Below are 22,892 nucleotides of genomic sequence, written 5' to 3' on the forward strand. Positions count from 1 at the left end.
TTCAATCTAAAGTGGGTCAGACCAGTAAAATACTATCCTAATAACCTATAAATAATGAAAACAGCAAATTTTCCTCTTTTTTTCAGTTTTAAAAAAGGTAAAATCACACAAAAATGTTTACATTTACAGACTAGCCTTTTACAAAAGATGTGAATAACTTGAAATGTCTTAACAGTACTCTAATTTTACTAATATTCTGCCTGTTACTAAATGTTTTGTGTATTTGTAGATCCACTGTGATCTGTACGTTATAATGCACATGTATAAGTTATAAACTAAGGCATAATATTGTTAAAATTGTGCTTTTTTTTTCTCTTTTTTTTAAAAAGAATTTTCGTATTTGTTCATGTTATGTTCAAGTACTGTTCGGAGATGTAAACATTTTCATTACGGAATTTGACTTTTTTCACTCAAAAAAATAGAAATGAAAAAAAAAATACACTTGGTAAGATTTAGATTTTTACAGTGTTTATTGTGTCATTATGATAACTCCACTCACGCCTGTACTAGAAGCTGGAGAAACAGCCGTTTTAGCAGAATTATAACATGCAGTGAATTGTAAATGACTGCGATATTTTGAAAGTTCTAAGTGCTCTGAAAAAATGGGCAAAATGACTCACTCACAGCATATTTTTCAACCTCTTTATAATCAAAATGAGGGGGAAAAAAAAGTCCAGATGGCCCATTTTAGGCTTAGTGTTTAAAGCAGGGGTCACCAGTCCTGGTCCTCGAGGTCCGGTATCCTGCATGTTTTGGATGTTTCCCTCTTCCAACACACCTGGTGGTCCTTATCAGGCTTCTGCAGAGCTGCACCATAGGCTTATCATTTGAATCAGGTGTGTTTGGAAGAGGGAAACGTCGAAAACATGCAGGATAGCGGCCCCCGAGGACCAGGACTGGTGACCCTTGGATTAAAGGGTTAAATCACAACTAGTGCAGCGAGAACTGTTTAACCCTTTCATGCATACTGGTCACTCCAGTGGACAGTTATTCTCCAGCTGTTCTCTTGTGTATTCATGGGTTTTGTTGGTTTAGTTCCATATCAGCCAACACAGTGGACACTTATGCACCATCCCATAATACACTGACATTCAGACCATTACTGTCACTTTGCTGTTCTTGGTAAAACTGATCTGCACTAACATGTTTGAGTGTAAACCACTTGTTTTTTTTAGACACAAAGGTTTTTTTTGCATGTTATCTCCATGAAATGAGTAATAATTAGCATTAGAATATGTTAAAATGTGAGAAAACATCAGATTAGCAGCATTAAAAATGTTTTTATTTCATTGTTTTCATATCACTTTCTTACGGAAGGGGATTAGGGCCACTGGAAAAAAAAAAAAAAAAAAAAAAGGTGTAATATATATTTTTATTATTATTCTGAGAAAAAAGTCAGAATTCTGACTTAAAACTCTGAATTCGGACTTTTTTTTTTTTTCCAGACTTCTGACTTTAACCCTTTCATGCACGAATTATGAGAACCTTAATCAAGATTTTTTCCCTGAGTGTTTTCATTTCTCTTTAAACATGAAAAAAAAACAATGTGATTGAAAAATTTCTTATGAAAAATAAAATTTAAAAAAGTTTTTAAAAAAAGAAATTAAAAAAATAGTAATAAAAACAATAAAAAAAATTCTTATGAACCTATTTTTCATGAAGTTGCAAAAATGTCCACTCAGCTGGACACCATGCGTTTAATTTTTTAAGCGAAGAAACACGTATTTACCGATAAACTGTGTGAAAACTATAACTATTACACTCAGGGGAGAGCTACACAATGTTCCCAATTCATGTCGGAAAAGATATGTAATGTCCTAAAACTTAAATAAAGATATGTGCAAACAAACAAAACAACAAAATCCATGAATTTACAAGAGAACAGCTGTAGAATAGCTGTCCACTGTAGTGACCAGTATACATGAAAGGGTTAAACTCAGAATTCTGACTTTAAACTCAGAAATTTGACGTTAATCTCAGAATTCTAACTTTTTTCTCCAAATTCTGATTTTTTTTTCTCATAATAATAATAATAAGAAATACTTATTGGACCTTAGTTTATTGTATTTTTTTTTCCCCAGTGGCCCTAATTCTCTTCCATGCTTTCTGATATTGGGTTTTAAACAATTTCAATGGTTTTTCAATGATTTATTACATAATTCACCAAATAATTAAAATTTCTTAAAAAAAAAAAAAAGTGCTACACCTGTATTTTGTAATAACTGTTGCAATATGAAATGAGTTATTACATAATGTGGCAAAGTTTATTACAAAATGCGTTCAGGAATTTTAGTCCAAAATGCGGCATGTTATTACATAATGAGGTGGAAAAATTGTGACATTATTACATATTGCACCGTTATTACATAATGGGACACTACAAGGCATCAATTTCAATGGTTTTTCAATGGTTTATTACATAATGCACCAAATAATTACATTTACACCCACTTTTTGATTTTGTAATACTTGTTGCAATATGTAATAATTTATAACAAAATGCGGCAAAGTTCGTGACAAAACGCGTTCAAGAATTCTGACTTTAAACTCAGAATTTTGACGTTAATCTCAGAATTCTAACTTTTTTCTCCAAATTCTGACTTTTTTTCTCAGAATTCTGACTTTTTTTTTCTCATTATAAAAAAAAAAAGAAATACTTATTGGACCTTAGTTTATTGTATTTTTTTTTCCCCCAGTGGCCCTAATTCTCTTTCACACTTTCTGATATTGGGTTTTAAACAATTTCAATGGCTTTTCAATGATTTATTACATAATTCACCAAATAATTAAAATTTCTTTAAAAAAAAAAAAAAGTGCTACACCTGTATTTTGTAATAACTGTTGCAATATGAAATGAGTTATTACATAATGTGGCAAAGTTTATTACAAAATGCGTTCAGGAATTTTAGTCCAAAATGCGGCATGTTATTACATAATGAGGTGAAAAATGGTGACATTATTACATATTGCACCGTTATTACATAATGGGACACTACAAGGCATCAATTTCAATGGTTTATTATATAATGCACCAAATAATTACATTTACACCCACTTTTTGATTTTGTAATACTTGTTGCAATATGTAATAATTTATAACAAAATGCGGCAAAGTTCGTGACAAAACGCGTTCAAGAATTCTGACTTTAAACTCAGAATTTTGACATTAATGTCAGAATTCTAACTTTTTTTCTCCAAATTCTGACTTTTTTCTCAGAATTCTGACTTTTTTTTTCTCATAATAATAATGATAATAAGAAGAAATACTTAATGGACCTTAGTTTATTGTATTTTTTTTTTCCCCAGTGGCCCTAATTCTCTTCCATACTTTCTGATATTGGGTTTTAAACAATTTCAATGGTTTTTCAATGATTTATTACATAATTCACCAAATAATTAAAATTTCTTTAAAAAAAAAAAAAGTGCTACACCTGTATTTTGTAATAACTGTTGCAATATGAAATGAGTTATTACATAATGTGGCAAAGTTTATTACAAAATGCGTTCAGGAATTTTAGTCCAAAATGCGGCATGTTATTACATAATGAGGTGGAAAAATTGTGACATTATTACATATTGCACCGTTATTACATAATGGGACACTACAAGGCATCAATTTCAATGGTTTTTCAATGGTTTATTACATAATGCACCAAATAATTACATTTACACCCACTTTTTGATTTTGTAATACTTGTTGCAATATGTAATAATTTATAACAAAATGCGGCAAAGTTCGTGACAAAACGCGTTCAAGAATTCTGACTTTAAACTCAGAATTTTGACGTTAATCTCAGAATTCTAACTTTTTTCTCCAAATTCTGACTTTTTTTCTCAGAATTCTGACTTTTTTTTTCTCATAATAATAATAATAAGAAATACTTATTGGACCTTAGTTTATTGTTTTTTTTTTTTTTTTCCCCAGTGGCCCTAATTCTCTTCCATACTTTCTGATATTGGGTTTTAAACAATTTCAATGGTTTTTCAATGATTTATTACATAATTCACCAAATAATTAAAATTTCTTTAAAAAAAAAAAAAAAGTGCTACACCTGTATTTTGTAATAACTGTTGCAATATGAAATGAGTTATTACATAATGTGGCAAAGTTTATTACAAAATGCGTTCAGGAATTTTAGTCCAAAATGCGGCATGTTATTACATAATGAGGTGAAAAATGGTGACATTATTACATATTGCACCGTTATTACATAATGGGACACTACAAGGCATCAATTTCAATGGTTTATTATATAATGCACCAAATAATTACATTTACACCCACTTTTTGATTTTGTAATACTTGTTGCAATATGTAATAATTTATAACAAAATGCGGCAAAGTTCGTGACAAAACGCGTTCAAGAATTCTGACTTTAAACTCAGAATTTTGACATTAATGTCAGAATTCTAACTTTTTTTCTCCAAATTCTGACTTTTTTCTCAGAATTCTGACTTTTTTTTTCTCATAATAATAATGATAATAAGAAGAAATACTTAATGGACCTTAGTTTATTGTATTTTTTTTTTTCCCCAGTGGCCCTAATTCTCTTCCATACTTTCTGATATTGGGTTTTAAACAATTTCAATGGTTTTTCAATGGTTTATTACATAATTCACCAAATAATTACATTTACACCCACATTTTGATTTTGTAATACTTGTTGCAATATGTAATAATTTATAACTTATGTAATATGTAATAATTTATATTTTATTATTATTTTTTATTTTTGTTTCATATGTTTTGTATTATGTCTGTGTCTGAAATAAACTAACCGAAATAAAAATAAAAAATAACAAAATGCGTCAAAGTTTATGACAAAACGCGTTCAAGAATTTTATTACAAAATACGTCATTATTACACAATGAGGTGAAAAATGATGACATATTACACTGTTATTCCATAATGCGGCGCCCCAAGGCTTCAGTTCAGTTTTCCCTCATGCTCTGACTTTGTGATCCTGGTGTTTTTATAATATAACTCAGTGTTATTGGCCGAGTATTGGAGCAAAGCTGTGTTTTTGACAAGTGCCTCCAGTCCTAAATGGTGGCGGTATAGCACAATGAACAAAGATTAAGTTTCACTTCTTATCAATAGACGTGGTTTGACAGTAGAAAAGAGTGGAGACACAGAGATTAGAGGAAAAAGATGAAAACTGTGGAGCTTTTTCACAACTGTTTTCAGTCTGTACAAGCTCTGTTGCAATGAAAGGATATATAGAGTTTAAGCTGTTGGTAATAGAAGTACTTTAGTGGTTAGTCTGAATATTTGAAGGGAATATTAATTTGAAAAACACCGTAAATTTATTTTCATATGACAATTAATTACACTAGAGTCTTTTTATAGCTATTCTAAACACTGCAACTTGTTTTTTGAGCTGTTAATTGAATGATATGATTAAAACATGCTTTATCAGTTTTATTTTACACCAAAGGAAAGGAAACACAAGCAGGACTAATTAAGACTAATGACAAATTTATCAAAAAAAAAAAAAAAATAGCCTGATGGATGGATAAATGAAAAGAAGAAAATTACCAGTAAAATAAACACAGAACAAAATTCAACATAATTAGCGACGAATTTTAAGCAATATTAACAAAATAATAAAAATCCACAAAATATTCACTAAAATAATCGACATTTAACAAAATAAACATCAAAAAACATCAAAACTGACAACAAAATATATAAAAATCTGCAGTTTATGGAAGTAAACTGTTTGATTCACTGCCTCTTTTAAGTAATATAGTAATATTTTTACTGTTTTAGTACAACTCTGATTTATTTAAAAGTAAAACTAAGAATAAAATAAAATAAAATAAATCAAGGATAATGATCATTCCATCTCTCCTTCAACCAGTAAAAACTATCTCTGAGGATATTTTGAAAGCAAAGATAACAACTTAAACAAAACTAACCGATGCAATGATATTTATCACAACATAAAACTAAATTATGACATTTATTGTTTTGTATCCCAGACCCCTGTTAGAAAAGAAACACCTGAATTCAACGTGTCCCAATACTTTTGTCCATATAGCATATGACTGTTTCAGAGCCTCATATACAGACACGGAAAAAATTATTAGACCATCAAAAGTCATCAAAAACAACGGTTATGTAATCAAGTCCTAACTCCTGTGTGTATCATGTGACTAAAACAGACAGAAAAGTAAATGTGGAATGTTTAAAAGCACTGTTTTTGTCAGTACAATGCCATAGATATTGATGGAAGAACTGAAGTGATTTTGGTTATTATCAAGAAAACATGGAAAATGGATAGATATCAGCTCTGAAATTAAACTATTATGAGCTATTTTTGTTGTTATCATTATATTTGTCCAAACAAATGTACCTTTAGTTGTAAAATGAACATGAAATTGAAGAAAACAAGGGTGGTCTGTAAGTGTCTTCTCTTGATTGTCTTATCTATTTATGAATTCAGTATTTATTAATGCTTAACTAATGTGCTTATTAACCCTTTCATGCACACTGGTCACTCCAGTGGACAGCTCTTCTACAGCTGTTCTCTTGTGTATTCATGGATTTTGTTGTTCTTTTCATTGTTTTGTTTTTTTTTTTTTTTACACATATCTTTATTAAAGTTTTAAGACACTACATATCTTTTCTGACATGAATTGGTAACATTATGTAGATCTCCCCTGAGGATAAACCCCAGAATCATAAGCCCTCTCCATAGTTTTCACACAATTTATCAGTAAATACATGTTTCTGTGCGTCAAAAATTAAATGTGTGCTGTCCAGCTGAGTGGACATTTTTGCAACTTCATGAAAAATAGGTTCATAAGAATATTTTTTTTTCATTATTATTTTTTGTATGTATTTTTTTTTTAAATTTTTAAAATATTTTTAATTTATTTTTTGTTTATTTTTCAGAAGAACATTTTCAATGGCATTGTTTTTCTCATGCCTAAAGAGGAATAAAAACACTCAGGAAAAAATTTTGATTAAGGTTCTCATAATTCGTGCATGAAAAAGTTAATGATGAGTAAAACATTAATAACTGTGCTTATAAACCATATACTAATGAGTATTCATGTCAGAAATATGCTTTACATCACAGGTGTCAAACATGCGGCCTGGGGGCCAAATCCAGCCCGCCAAAGGGTCCAGTCCGGCCCCTGGGATGAATTTGTGAAATGCAAAAATTACACTAAGAATTAACAATCCTTTTAGTTCAGGTTCCACATTCAGACCAATTCAATCTCCAGTGGGTCACCCAGTAAAATACTATCATAATAACATAGAAATAATGACAACTCTAAATGTTTCTCTTTGTAAATGTTAATATTTTCATGTATTTACACTAAAATAAAATATAATTTCACAAAAAATGTGAATAACCTGAACAAATATGAACAACCTGAAATGTCTTAAGAGAAGTTACGTACAATTTTAACAAGATTCTGTCTATTACTAAATGTTTTGTGAGTTTGTAGGTCCACTGTGATCTGTAAGTTATAATGTACATGTGTAAATGATAAATTGAGGCAGAATATTGTTAAAATTACATTTATTTTTGCACTTTGTTCATGTTATTCACATTGTTTGAAAGGACAGTTTGTAGATGTAAAGCTTTTCATAGTGTAATTTTACTTTTTTCGCTCTGAAACACAGAGAAAAGTTTGGAATTGACATTATTTATATATCATTATGTTATATTGTTATATATGATATATTATTTTACCGATTCGGCCCATTTCAGATCAAATTTAGCTGAAAATGGCCCCTGAACTAAAATGAGTTTGACACCCTTGCTTTACAGGGTGGGGAAGCAAAATTTACAATATTTTGAGGCAGGGATTGAAAGACAATGTATGACCAATTAGTTTATTGAAAGTCATGAGAATTTAAATCTTCAAATCATATTTTACTGCATTTCTAACGGTCTTGTTGTCTACCTCAAGTTCAGTTGCCATTTTTCTCATGGATTTGGTTGGATCCTTTAGGATTTTGGATTTGAGAGCTTTAATAAAAGCTTTGGTACGTTTTTTGTTGCTTCCTCCACTTCCAGACTTTCTGGTAATAGTTTTGCTCATAGTCATTCTCTTCTTTCCATTATAAACAGTCTTTATGGACACTCCAACTATTTCTGAAATCTCCTTTGGTGTGACGAGTGCATTCAGCAAATCACACACTCTTTGACGTTTGCTTTCCTGATTACTCATATGGGCAAAAGTTTCTGAAAAGGTATGGATAATAGTGTTAGGTATGATTATGACATCAGTATGTTTGGTTTCAAAACAATTGACGTAGTGCCTGCTGAGAAAAAACAACTAAATGTTCATTGTAAATTTTGCTTCCCCACCCTGTACAAATGATGAATTCAGTATTTATTAATGCTTAACTAATGTGCTTATTAACCCTTTCATGCAGAGTGGTCACTCCAGTGGACAGCTCTTCTACAGCTGTTCTCTTGTGTATTCATGGATTTTGTTGTTCTTCTCATTGTTTTTTTTGTTTTTTTTACACATATCTTTATTAAAGTTTTAAGACACTACATATCTTTTATGACATGAATTGGTAACATTATGTAGATCTCTCCTGAGGATAAACCCCCAGAATCATAAACCCTCCCCATAGTTTTCACACAATTTATCAGTAAATACATGTTTCTGTGCGTCAAAAATTAAACGTGTGCTGTCCAGCTGAGCGGACATTTTTGCAACTTCATGAAAAACAGGTTCATAAGATTTTTTTTTTTTTCATTATTATTTTTTGTATGTATTTTTTTTAATTTTTAAAATAATTTTTATTTATTTTTTATTTATTTTTCAGAAGAAAATTTTCAATGGCATTGTTTTTTTCATGCCTAAAGAGGAATAAAAACACTCAGGAAAAAATTTTGATTAAGGTTCTCATAATTCGTGCATGAAAGGGTTAATATGAATAATGCTGCATTTCCACTATGTGGAACTGGCTTGACTCGACTCGGGTACCAGCTCCTATTCCTGGAGAGCGTTTCCATTACAGGATACTACCGACTTTACAGTACCTGGACGTCATAGCGATGTGGCGCGTTACTTCCGTGTCGTCTGCTCAGAGTTGCTGATAAACTCGCTCGTTACGTGTTGTCTCGTCAAGCTCATGCTGAATTTTTTCGTCGGCCACAAAAGACTGAATCTCCTCAACCGACCATGGTGTATGATGGGGTATATTTCTTTTATGGTGATGTGAGACGTATCTTATGTTAAATGGAAGTTGAATGTGTGACTTTAAATCTTACTTTAAAATGTCAGAGGACCAAATATTTTTTATTTATTTTTCAGAAGAAAATTTTCAATCACATTGTTTTTTTCATGCCTAAAGAGGAATAAAAACACTCAGGAAAAAATTTTGATTAAGGTTCTCATAATTCGTGCATGAAAGGGTTAATGATGAGTAAAACATTTATAACTGTGCTTATAAACCATATACTAATGAGTATTCATGTCAGAAATATGCTTTATAAATGATGAATTCAGTATTTATTAATGCTTAACTAATGCTTCATATTGTGTACTTATTATAAAGTGTTACCGTATTTAATGATACAGATCAATTTATAAAAATATATATATGCGAGTTATGTCCAACAAATAAAACCCAATACAAACACTGATATCTGCACCTTTACGTGTTATTTAATGTCTCTTCAGCTTCCTGTGTAAATATAACAGGCTTACTCTCTTATTTAGTGAAAATCATTCAATAAAATTCACTTTTTTTTTAATAACAGTGAGAATCCTTCAGGCTGTTATAATGAATATCATATCACTGCTGTCCTCCAACCATAGACTCGCACTGTTTTCTTTCAATAGCAGCTTTAAGAAAAGGCGTACAAATGAATGAAATCATTTCTAAATCATCCGTTTTTGCTGTATTTAATATGTATCTGTGTAATAAGTGAGACTGTGTTCATTAATGTGAAATAAACCCTGACAGGATGATGCAGGACCGTGTCTTATTTATTTGATTAATACAGTTATAATAACACATGTCATCATAATTAACATGACACACTGTTTTATCACTGCTAGCACAACCTTTAATACAAACACTAAATGATTAAAAGTCGCTTATTGTATTTCATTTGGGTCTTGCATCATCCTGGTAGAGGTTTTTTTTTTTTTTATTGAATTAATTTGTGTTTTATTAATGTTATACGTCACCGTAACTAACGTATGTTCTGTTAATGTAAACCGATCATACGTAACGTCATGACCACTGACAGGAGAAGTATTAATAATGTTGATTATTTCATTATAATGGTACTTTTCACTGGGTTGGATACATTAGACAGCATTTTGTTGACTATTGTATTATTTTGCTTCATTTTTAATCATTTTGTTGATTATTTTAGTCAGTATTTGTTCATTTTTTTGGTCATTTTGTTGACCGTCATGTTCTTTTATTCGTTTTTTCTTAGTTTGTTGCATATTTTGGTCAGTTTTGTCCATATTGTTCTTTGTGTTGACTACTGAGTTGACTTTTTGCGTTAATTTTTAATCATTTTGTTGAGTATTTTAGTCAGTATTTGTTCATTTCGTTGAATATCATGTTCTTTTCTCTTTTTTTCTTACTTACGTTGCATATTTTGTTAATTTTTTGTTAATTTCTTGTTCATTTTTGTTGACTATCGTGTTCTTCTTTATTTTTTGTTAATTTTGTTCATTATTTTGGTCAGTATTTGTTCATTTTTGTTTACTATCATGTTCTTTTTATTCATGTTTTGGTCTTTTTTTTGGTATTATGTTTTTTTTTTCTTTTTTGTTAATTTTATTCGTTATTTTGGTCAGTATTCATTCATTTTTGTTGACCATCATGTTCTTTTTATTCATTTTTTGGTCATTTTGTCAATATTATGTTCTTTTTTTTCTTTTTTGTTAATTTTGTTCGTTATTTTGGTCAGTATTTGTTCATTTTTGGTCATTTCATTGTCTATCGTCTTCTTTTTTTCAAAAAATGTCTTATTTTTGTTTCATATTGTGGTCAGTTGTTTATTTTTGTCCATATTGTTCATTGTGTTGACTATTATATTCTTTTGCATTCATTTTTAAATTATTTTGTTAGTTACTTTGGTCAGTATTTGTTATTTTTTGTTTTGTTGACTATCATGTAAATTTTGTCGTAATTTTGTTGCATATTTTGGTCAGTTTTTGTTCCTTTTTTGTTCATTTTGTTGACTATCATGTTCTGTATTTTTTTTATTTTTGTTAATTTTGTTAGTTTCTTTGGTCAGTATTTGCTCATTTTTGGTCATTTTGTTGACTATCATGTTCTTTTTATTCATTTTTTGGTCATTTTGTTGACTTTCATCTTTTTTTTCTTTTTTGTTAATTTTGTTTGTTACTTGTCAGTATTTGTTCATTTTTGTTTACTATCATGTTCTTTCTATTAATTTTTGGTCATTTTGTTAGTATTATGTTCTTTTTTTTCTTTTTTGTTAATTTTGTTCGTTACTTTGGTCAGTATTTGTTCATTTTTGTTTACTATCATGTTGTTTTTATTCATTTTTTTGGTCATTTTGTTAGTATCATGTTCTTTTTTTTTCTTTTTTGTTAATTTTGTTCATTACTTTGGTCAGTATTTGTTCATTTTTGGTCGTTTCATTGTCTATCGTGTTCTTTTTTTCAAATTTTTTCTTATTTTTGTTGCATATTGTGGTCAGTTGTTTATTTTGGTCCATATTGTTCATTGTGTTGACTACTGACTTCATTTTATCGACTGTTATATTCTTTTGCATTCATTTTTTAATTATTTTGTTAGTTACTTTGTTCAGTATTTGTTCATTTTTTGGGCATTTTGTTGGCTATCATGTTTATTCGTTTTTTTTGTTTGTTTTTTTTTCCTTAATTTTGTTGCATATTTTGGTCAGTTTTTGTTAATTTCTTTTTTGTTTTGTTGACTGTCATGCTCTTTTTATTAATTTTTTGGTAATTTTGTTGCATATTTTGGTCAGTTTTTTGTCATTTTTTTTCCCATATTGTTCATTGTTTTAACTACCGAGTTCATTTTATCGACTATTATTTTCTTTTACATTCATTTTTTAATCATTTTGTTTGTTACTTTGGTCAGTATTTGTTCATTTTTGGTCATTTTGTTTTCCATCATGTTCTTTTTTTCAGTTTTTCTTAGTTTTGTAACATATTTTGGCCAGTTTTTGTTCATTTTTGTCCATATTGTTCATTCAGTTGACTATTGATTTCATTTTGTTGACTATTATATTCTTTTGCATTCATTTTTTAATCATTATGTTCGTTACTTTGGTCAGTATTTGTTCATTTTTTGGTCATTTTGTTGACTGTCATGATTTATTTATTTATTTTCTTTTTAATTTTGTTGCATATTTTGGTCAGTTTTTGTTCTTTTTTGGTCATTTTGTTGACATCATGTTCTTTATTTTTCTTTTTTGTTAGTTTTGTTAGTTACTTTGGTCATTTCGTTGACTATCATGTTCTTCATTTTTCTTTTTTGTTAATTTTGTTTGCTACTTTGATCAGTATGTGTTCATTTTTTGTTCATTTTGTTGACTATCATGTTCTTTTTTTTCATTCTTTGTAGCACATTTTGGTCAGTTTTTGTCTCTTTTTGTCCATATTGTTAACTCCTGAGTTCAATTTGATGACCGTTATATTCTTTTACATTCATATTTAATCATTTTGTTAGTTACTTGGGTCAGTATTTGTTCATTTTGGTCATTTTGTTGACTATCGTGTTCTTTTTATCAATTTTTTGGTCATTTTGTTGACTATCATGTTCTTTTTTTTTCTTTTTTGTTAGTTTTGTTAGTTACTTTGGTCATTTTGTTGACTATCATGTTCTTTTTATACATTTTTTGGTCATTTTGCTGACTATCATGTTCTTTACTTGTCTTTTTTGTTAATTTTGTTAGTTACTTTGATCAGTATGTGTTCATTTTTGGTCATTTTGTTGAATATCATGTTCTTTTTTATTAATTTTTTTGTTCATTTTGTTGACTATTACGTTCTTTTTTTTTTTCATTCTTTGTTAATTTTGTTGCACATTTTGGTCAGTTTTTGTTTCTTTTTGTCCATATTATTCATTGTGTTAATGACTGAGTTCATTTTGATGACCGTTATATTCTTTTACATTCATATTCAACCATTTTGTTAGATACTTTGGTAAGTATTTGTTCAGTTTTTGGTCATTTCGTTGTCTGATGACCATGAAAAGACAACAAACTGCATTTTACACCAATTATTTACATGGATTGATAGATTTAACGGATCAGAAGTTATTTAACATTTTATATTGGTAGATGATTTTGGTCGGCTGTGGTTATTTGGGTCTTCATGGGTTAAGGCTGATCAGTATTTGTATTTTAATGTTTTGGTTTTCACAGTACTTTAAAAAAAAAAACTTTAAACACAGACTGTTGGAGCTCACTTCTTGTGCATTAAACGACCTGTTCGTCATTGGCTCCAGTCGTGTGTTTTAACTCTGAACCCTCTGTTGACATTTAGATTACAGACTGTGGCTTTAAAGACGGATTACCACGACTGCGTGTAGTTACAGTAATTAGTCTATTAATCATGCTGAGGAGATAGACCAGATTAAATAAACCACATCCACATGACCACTGACCTTTGTAATTATTTCGTTTTTGTAGACGAGAAGTGAGCAGCTCGTGAAGCGGCATACTCCATCCACACTGTCTCAACCAAGTCTGTTTTTTTTTTTTTTTTCTCCCTATAAATAGTGTATTCTGCTGTGTCTTTGCCTCGGGACATTAAGGACCGGCTGATTTCGCTGAAACACTAAACTTGTTGAAATTCATGTAAGCAGCTTATTTTCAGCTTCTTACCCAATTAAAATCGAGTGTATTAACAATGGGAATATAACGTGGTCATGAAGTGGCGAGCGGGGCACGAGCTAAACTCTGTAGCTGCAATAAATCATCAGCTGGAATGTGCACTCACTGGATGAAGTTCCTGGACTGTGTATCATTGCTCATGTCTGTTAACCCTTTACAGGGCACTCGTAGAAATACTCGGAAATTCAACATTTCAACCTTAGTGTGTTACTGGAGGACATAAGACTTAGTTATGCTTGTGAATTTTTTTCCATTTTTTTATTGTTATGTAGAAAATCCAGGTCAATGAAGTTATCGTATTTTGGTTCCTTGCCCATAAGTGGCAGAAAAAAAAAGGTTTAGAAGGGAAAAGAAGGGAATATATATGCACTTAACATGTTTATTAACCCTTTCATGCATACTGGTCACTCCAGTGCACAGTTATTCTACGGCTGTTCTATTGTTTATTCATGGGTTTTGTTGTTTTAGTTCCATATCAGGACTCTTACAGGGTGGGGAAGCAAAATTTACAATGAACATTTAGTTGTTTTTTCTCAGCAGGCACTACGTCAGTTGTTTTGAAACCAAACATATATTGATGTCATAATCATACCTAACACTATTATCCATACCTTTTCAGAAACTTTTGCCCGTATGAGTAATCAGGAAAGCAAATGTCAAAGAGTGTGTGATTTGCTGAATGCACTCGTCACACCAAAGGAGATTTCAAAAATAGTTGGAGTGTCCATAAAGACTGTTTATAATGGAAAGAAGAGAATGACTATGAGCAAAACTATTAGGAGAAAGTCTGGAAGTGGAGGAAGCAACAAAAAACGTACCAAAACTTTTATTAAAGCTCTCCAATCCAAAATCCTAAAGGATCCAACCAAATCCATGAGAAAAATGGCAACTGAACTTGAGGTAGACAACAAGACTGTTAGAAATGGAGTAAAATATGATTTGAAGTTAAAATCTTACACAAGAACACCAAAACACTTGTGGACAACAGCAACAAATCCAACTTTAGCAATTTTGGGAATCATGCTTATGGCCGCCTTCTAGCCCAGATCTAAACCCTCTGGATTCTGCTATTTGGGGCGTTTTAGAACATGCTACCAATAGAACATCACACAGCAATGTCCACTTTTTTAAAGATACTGTTAAAGAAGAATGGGAGAAGTTGTCACCCGAATATTTGAGGAACACTTGCGCAAGTTTCAGGAAGCGTGTGAAGGCAGTTATTGAGAAAGAAGGAGGACACATAGAATAAAAACATTTTCTATTATGTACATTTTCTTGTGGCAAATAAATTCTCATGACTTTCAATAAACTAATTGGTCATACACTGTCTTTCAATCCCTGCCTCAAAATATTGTAAATTTTGCTTCCCCACCCTGTATACATCATCCAAAACACTGCAATTCATCCAATTACTGTAACTTTGCTGTTCTTTATAAACCTGATCTGCAGTAACATTTTTTAGTGTAAATCAATTGCTAATTGTTATGAGACTGTAATTAACCCTTTCATGCATAAATTATGAGAACCTTAGTTGAGTTTTTTTTTTTTTTTTTTCCTGAGTATTTTTATTCCTGTTTCGGCATGAAAAAATAATGATTGAAATTTTTTTATGAACCTATTTTCCATGGAGTTACCAAAATGTCCACTCAGCTGGACACCATGCATTTAATTTTTGAAGCAAAAAAACCTGTATTTAAAACCCATTATCAGAAAGTGATATACTGTGTGAAAACTATGAAATAAAAACATTTTTAATGCAGCTAATCTGATGTTTTCTCACATTTTAGCATACTCTAATACTAGTTATTACTAACTTCATGCAAATAATATGCAAAAAAAACCTTTTTGATAAAGAAAACTGTTAATTACAGTCTAATAACAATTAGCAATTGATTTAACACGTTACTGCAGATCAGGTTGATCAAGAACAGAAAAGTTACAGTAATTGTATAAATTACAGTGTATGGGATGATGCATAAGGGTCCACTGTGTTGGCTGATATGGAACTAAAACAACAAAACCCATGAATATACAAGAGAACAGCTGGAGAATAACTGTCCACTGGAGTGACCACTGTGCATGAAAGGGTTAACAAACAATTGTTGTTTTTTTTTTTTTTTGGATATCCTCCTGAGACCCAGCAATGCATTTTGTCCTCTATAGGGGACAAAAGTTTGACAGTTTTACTTTAAAAATGCTGTCCATTACAGAGGACATTCCATTTAAAACATCAATCAATAAATAAAAATAGTTTTAAAAATGTATCTGAAAAAACTGTTGCATTATGTAGTTTCCAATCAAGACAATTTTTTTAATGTAAAAAAGCTAAAACTGTCCATTTCCTGGGTCTCATAAGGATTTTATCTCCATGAAATGAGTAATAACTAATATTAGAGTGTGAGAAAATGTGAGAAAACAGTAGCAATTTAGCAATTAGTGGCATTAAAATGCTTTTATTTCATAGTTTTCACACAGTTTATCACTTTCTGATGATGATTTTTAAATAAATGTTTCTTTGCTTCAAAACTTAAATGCATGGTGTCCTGCTGAGTGGACATTTTTGTAACGCCATGAAAAATACGTTCATAAAAAAAAAAAATCAATTGCATTGTTTTTTTTTCATGCCTAAAGAGGAACAAAAACACTGAAGAAAAAAATATTGACTAAAGTTCTGATAATTCGTGCATGAAAGGGTTAAAATTATACAGACAGTTATATAAAAAGGACTTATATTTCCATCCAGAGGCCAACGTGCTGTTTATCGTCTTCCATCTTTACGGGTTGGTTCTGCTGCCTGTCACTAATGGATCAACCACCCATTTGTTCATGCACAACGCTAACTCTACTTGGACAAACTGACCCCAATGCTTTGGCAGAGACGTTCAGAGTCCTTCTGCTGATGGGTTAAATGTGTTAAACTTTTTAATCGGATTAATCATGATGATGGATTAACTGTCCGCATTAATGCGTAAATTTTGACAGCCCTAATAAAAATACAAGAAAAACACATGTAAGATGAAAGGAATGTGCATTTTAGAACATTAGAACTTCACTTTTTGAACATTAGACCAACATAAGTGCTGATCCAGACACCTGTCATCATCCACATCTAACCTTATTTAACCTTTACAGTTCATTCATAGAAATACTCTGAAATTCAAAATTTCAACCTTAGTGTGTTATTGGAGGACCTAACAAAACTTTATTACTTTTGTGACATTTTTCACCTTTTTTATTGTTATGTAGGAAATCAAGGTTAAGGAAGTTACCATATTTGGGTCCATACCCATAAGTGGTAAAAAAAAAAAAAAAAATCCAAGAAGTAAATACAAAAAATACAAGAATAACACATGAAAGGTGCTAGGAACATGTATTTTAGAACATTAGAACATCACTTCTAGAACAAATGTCCACATTATCTCTTTGAACATCATTCCTTACATTAGTACCATTACTTCATGGTACCTAACAAAGCAGGTCCACTCTGTTCATGCAGAGGTGGACCTTACAGACCCTGAAGACCACATTGGACCTGAGATTGTTGACTCAATATAACTGTTGCTGTTACTATCTTACAATGTATGCAGAAATGACCAAAAATAGTCACTTGCCCGATAAAGGGTTAAAATTTGACTGGAATGTGGTGAATATTGATCAGTGAATGACCAGTGGGTGGGGTGGGGGTGGGGTTTACCTGCTTCTTTGGTCCTAACCCCTCTGGAAGGTGCACTGGGGTCTCCGGTCCCGATGGCGTTGCTGGCCACCACTCTGAACTCATATTCCACCCACGGGTTGAGTTCCACCGCCATGGCCGACTCCATGTCCCCTGTGACGGGGTCGGGGTCTGCAGACAAAAGGGGTGCATGTGTATTTTATCAACTGGTGACAAACACCACACTGTGACGTTGCATCACATTGTACTGTTTCGTTTCGCTCAGCTGAACATGTGGATCCTTTCTTTTCCTAAAGGTCACATGACCCCGTCTGGTGTAAAACCTGACTCTTGCATCATGGGACATGTCGTAGCCCCCGGCACGTGTGTATAATCAGGGGTTACAACATACGCTATGGCACAGTTTTTCAACCTTGGGGTCGGGACCTGATGTGGGGTCACCTGGAATTCAAATGAGGTCGCCTGAAATTTCTAAAAAATTGCTAAAAATAAAATAAAAAAAACTTACTATAAAAAATATATGTTGAGTTGGTAGAGACAATCATAATATATAAAAGACAAACTGTGAAGCTGAAACTGAAGCACTGTGGTTCCGTTTATCTTTCAAATGTTCATTGTGGTCAGTTTCAGATGCTGCAGCTCTTTCATAATTCATAGTTTGAGTTCTTGTTTGTTCAGTATTAATTGTCAGTCTTGTAAATCCAAGCTGGACTGACTGTACATATCCTGACCAAGGAAAATCAAATTCTCACTTTGTGCAGTAATCTACACCTGGCTTTTCTGCCTCCATCCATAATGATATACATTGTACAGACTAAATGTCATCTAAAATTAATGTTTATTTGCAACATAGTATAGCAAACTATTACATGATCAGAAGCAAATTAATTTTAGCAAAAAAAAAAAAAAAAAATCTCAGTTTTGAATTTCTGGGGTCGCCAGAAATTTGTGACGTTAAAATGGGGTCACGAGCCAAAAAAGGTTGGAAACCACTGCTCTACGGTAAATGCGAGTACGCTTTGATGGATAAATGATGACCTCCTGCAAAAAGCACATAAATACGGTAGAAATGCATTTGCAGCAGAAACCACACAGTCATTAACCCTTTCATGCATAGTGGTCACTACAGTGGACAGTTATTCTCCAGCTGTTCTCTTGTATATTCATGGGTTTAGTTGTTTTAGTTCCATATCAACCAACACAGTGGACACTTATGCATCATCTCATAAACTGCAATTCATACCATTACTGTAACTTCGCTGTTGTTGATTGGTTCTTGAGCGGAAATCAATTGTTAATAGTTATTTTTTGCATATTATCTCCATGAAGTGAGTAATAACTAGTATTAGAATATGTTAAAATGTGAGAAAACATCAGATTAGCTGCATTAAACATGGTTTCATTTCACTGTTTTCATATCACTTTATCATATTGGGTTTTAAATACATGTTTCTTTGCTTCAATAATAAAATTCATGGTGTAGCTGAGTGGACATTTTTGTAAATCTATGAAAAAAACCCTCAATCTCATTGATTTTTTTCATGCCTAAGGAGGAATAAAAACACTCAAAAAAAAAAAAAAAACACTCAAAAAACAAAACAAAACCAAAAAACAAAACAAAAAAACTCAACTAAGGTTCTCATAATTCATGCATGAAAGGGTTAATTCAAACAAGATACAATATATTCTTAAAAATACAGTAACTTGATGACTTTAACTCTTTTAGAACTGCCATTATAACAGGCCACATATGAACTGCAGAAAGACATTTACAATTAATATATTATTAAACACAAACAGGGACATTCTGAATTATTGTTCAGGAAGAAAGTTCTCCAAAGGAATGACCTTAATTTGGTGATTTAGGTATTTTTCATGATTTCCAGAAAGCCATACCCTTTTACGACGACCATTACAACAAGCCACCAAGGTGTCTTCATGTTTTCTTTGCAATGAAAGTGTCAGAAAATGTCTTTTTAGCCAATTCTTTTGTACCTTTGTTTTCAGGAGGAACTTAACTTTCAATATGTGGCCATTAATTATCATTTTTTATAAATAATAAATGTTTAAAACACTTTTTAAGTTTTTAGCATGTATAAATAAATAAATACATACATACATACATACATACATAGCAGAAACAACTATAAATGTCCATACTGAAACTTTCTGAGATTGCAGAAATAAACTTTCAACAATTTTACAACTGCTCAAACATGCTTTTTGCTCTTGATTATTCAGTATCCATATTCTGACTTCATATTTTTTGTATTTCCAGGTGTTTTTTTGTTTATGTGCACTAGTAAATATGCCCCTCTAAAAACAAGTTAAAAAAAATAATACAAGATATTTTAGCTTGAATTAAGCAAAAAAATAAATAATAAATAAAAATAAAAATCTACCAATGGAACAAGTGAAAATTATCTTGGTAAGATTTCTTGAAATAAGATTTTCAAGATCTATTGTCAAAAAATCAGTTCTTATATCTCACTGAAAAGTTACTCTTTAGGTGATTTTGTCTTATTTTATTTTATTTATTATTTATTTTATTATATCTTATTTTATTTCTTATTTGGACTAGAAATGAGAAAAACACACTTGGTAAGATTTTGATTTTTTTCTGAAACAGTTCCTTTCTACTTATAATAGAGTCCCACATTGCTACCGTAAAGTGTTACATAGTGTCGTAAAGGTCAGGATCTCAGCTTTCCAATGCCACTTGAATTTTGTGGATAGTCCAAACAGTTCAGGAGTTACACTAATTTAAATACTATAAAGAGCAAAATGTAGCACCGGAGAGATTGTAGTTGTTAAAGGGTTAAAGCTCAATTTACCAAACATGAAGCTACTTGCAACTGTGAAAACCAACGCAATGAAACCACATGGTGTACAGTTTCTCTTCTACCTCCCACATTTCCAGGCTTTTTGTTCCTGTATATAATTTGTTATGTCTTGAAATATGAATGAGGAAAATGGTCGCCGGATTTCTAGAGGTGATGCAATAGCAGAAACCCAAAACAGAGATACTTGAGAATTTCTCCATTCTTTTTCTGAAGAAGTTTTATAGCATAGCACATCTATTCCAAAAACTGGGTTGTGACCCACAGATGAGCTGCAGATTTAAACTGGGTCACAAAAAAAAAAAAAAAAAAAAAAAAAAAACTGAATTGAAAGAATTGCAAACAAACTTTCAGCAACAAACCGGTAAGAAAAAAAGACAACATATGAACTCGGCACATGTATGTTTTTTTATGTCTCCTGCCAGGTCCAACAGTATTTGGAAAGTGTCACAAATGTTATCATGTTCCTCTGTACACAATAACAATAGATCTGAAATGAAACACACAAGACGTAACTTAAGTCACTTTAACCCTATAACACTGAATGTATCATATTTGATACATGAGTTTTGAAGCCCTCTACATGATCAGTGTGATATTTTTTGTCTGGAAAAACCTGATGTATACAATTAGATACATGCAATACACAGATAATCCACCAGGGGGAGGGATTCATTCACCAGAGGCCTTTCCAGTGACACTGCAAGCTGATTTTTGTTAAATTCGGTAAATATTTCTACAATATTTCTGCATTTGCCTGCATTATTTATCATCCGAGACAGTTCTTCCTCAGTTTTAATGCGAGCTGTATTGATTTTACTTTTTTTTTTTTTTTAATTTGATGGTGATGCTGTTGCACTTATCCCTTTTTTTTAAACTGTAAACAAACTGTTACACCCCAGGTGAGGGGAACCACAGCATAACATAAAATAGCTTGCCTGCTTCTTCCAGCTTCCAATAAAAGGCAGTGCAACTACGATACATCCAATACAATAATTAATTATTTACCATCACAACAAAAGGCATCAGGGAGGGCATGGCCAAAACAGCAAACAAAAATGGCTCTTAAACAGAAAACTTCCTTATCTAACAAACAAAAGAACAACAATTTGTAACCTTATTAATCAAAACAGGAGAAAACAGTAAAAACAAAATGGCTTCCCTCCCCTACAGAAACTGGACTGTTGACGCAAAAACAAAGGATCAATACTCTATTTACACTATTTACAATGATCAAAACTAGCTGTCAGACCGACAAACAGATGTTTGAAGAAATTCCTAATGAAGACGACAAAGACTAAAAAGATGAAGATGGACTCATTGCCGTCACAGTAGGTCATGGACAATCAGCTGGTGAGCTAAAAAAATGAATCATCTGAAAGAAAAAAAAAAAAAAAGAAAAAAGTGTGTGTAGCTCTTGTTTTAGTGAAGCGGTGGTTAATCCTGCATTAAACCATTAAATCATTGACAGAAAATTCCAGTTCTTTGAAACTGGAGCCTATACTGATCCTTTTAAAAAAAAAACAAATTTACGTTTTCAAATATCAGTTTCCGTGTATGAGTTTTAATTTTGTATCATGTTTGATACATCGGGTCTCAATGCTCAAATATTATTATTGTTGAACAAACAAAAACATAATATAACACAAGTTTGATAACATAACTTTTTAGCTCAATAGTTTACTCGTACTTTCTTCTACATCTGGTTTGCAATTGCACAATTAGCTTATTTATTTATTTATTTATTTATTTATTCTTGCTCTCTTTTTTCTTTCTCTCCTCATTCTATCATTTATATCTTATACTTGCTCTAGGAAAGTTCGTGTATTTTTAGAATGCAAGGCCCGTTTTATGTATTTGGCTGAAGCCGTTCAATCTGAGCAGACTTTCTACATCTGTCATGTTTAACAGTTTCCTTCCAGTATATTACAATTTTGTAATATAAGTGATGTTTGTTATGTTGGTCGTTTGTCCAGGACAACCAATGGAAATTAGCTTCTCTGCCAAATCTGGTGCACGCATCTTGTACTTTGTAATTAATGCCAATACACACTGTTCCGTAACTAAATAAATAAACACCAATAAAAATACAAACCTGTCTAACAAATTGGTAATTCCTTTGCAAAACTGGCAAAGTTCTGTCTCCTTCCTCATTAATTTAATCTTGTAGTGTCACTAGAAAGGCCTCTGGTGAACAGATTCCTCCCCCCTGGTGGATTATCTGTGTATTGCATGTATCTAATTGTATACATTGGGTTTTTCAAGAAAAAAAATATCACATTGATCATGTAGAGCATAGGTGTCAAACTCATTTTCTTTTAGGGGCCATATTCAGCCCAGTTTGACCCCCAGCAGGCCGGACTAGTCAAATAATAGCATAATAGCCTATAAAAAATGACAACTCCAAATTTTTTAGTGCAAAAAATAACATTAAATGATGAAACTGTTTCTATCCAAAACAAAAAAGATGTGATTAACTGAAAAAAAAAAAAGAAATTTCTAAAGAAAAATAAGTACAATTTTATCAATATTATGCC

General features: G+C 31.4%; 1 protein-coding gene across 1 annotated transcript in view; it reads right to left on the reverse strand.

Annotated features, from left to right (window-relative positions):
• Positions 1-22,892, reverse strand: part of cntn5 (contactin 5) — a 513,272-nt gene that overhangs the window by 53,034 nt on the left and 437,346 nt on the right. The window contains exon 17 of the mRNA XM_030151777.1: positions 17,537-17,686. Within this exon, the coding sequence (XP_030007637.1) occupies positions 17,537-17,686 (150 nt within the window). The remainder of the gene's footprint in view (positions 1-17,536; positions 17,687-22,892) is intronic.

This window comes from Sphaeramia orbicularis, chromosome 13 (genome assembly GCF_902148855.1).
Source record: "Sphaeramia orbicularis chromosome 13, fSphaOr1.1, whole genome shotgun sequence".
Taxonomy (NCBI): Eukaryota; Metazoa; Chordata; class Actinopteri; order Kurtiformes; family Apogonidae; genus Sphaeramia; species Sphaeramia orbicularis.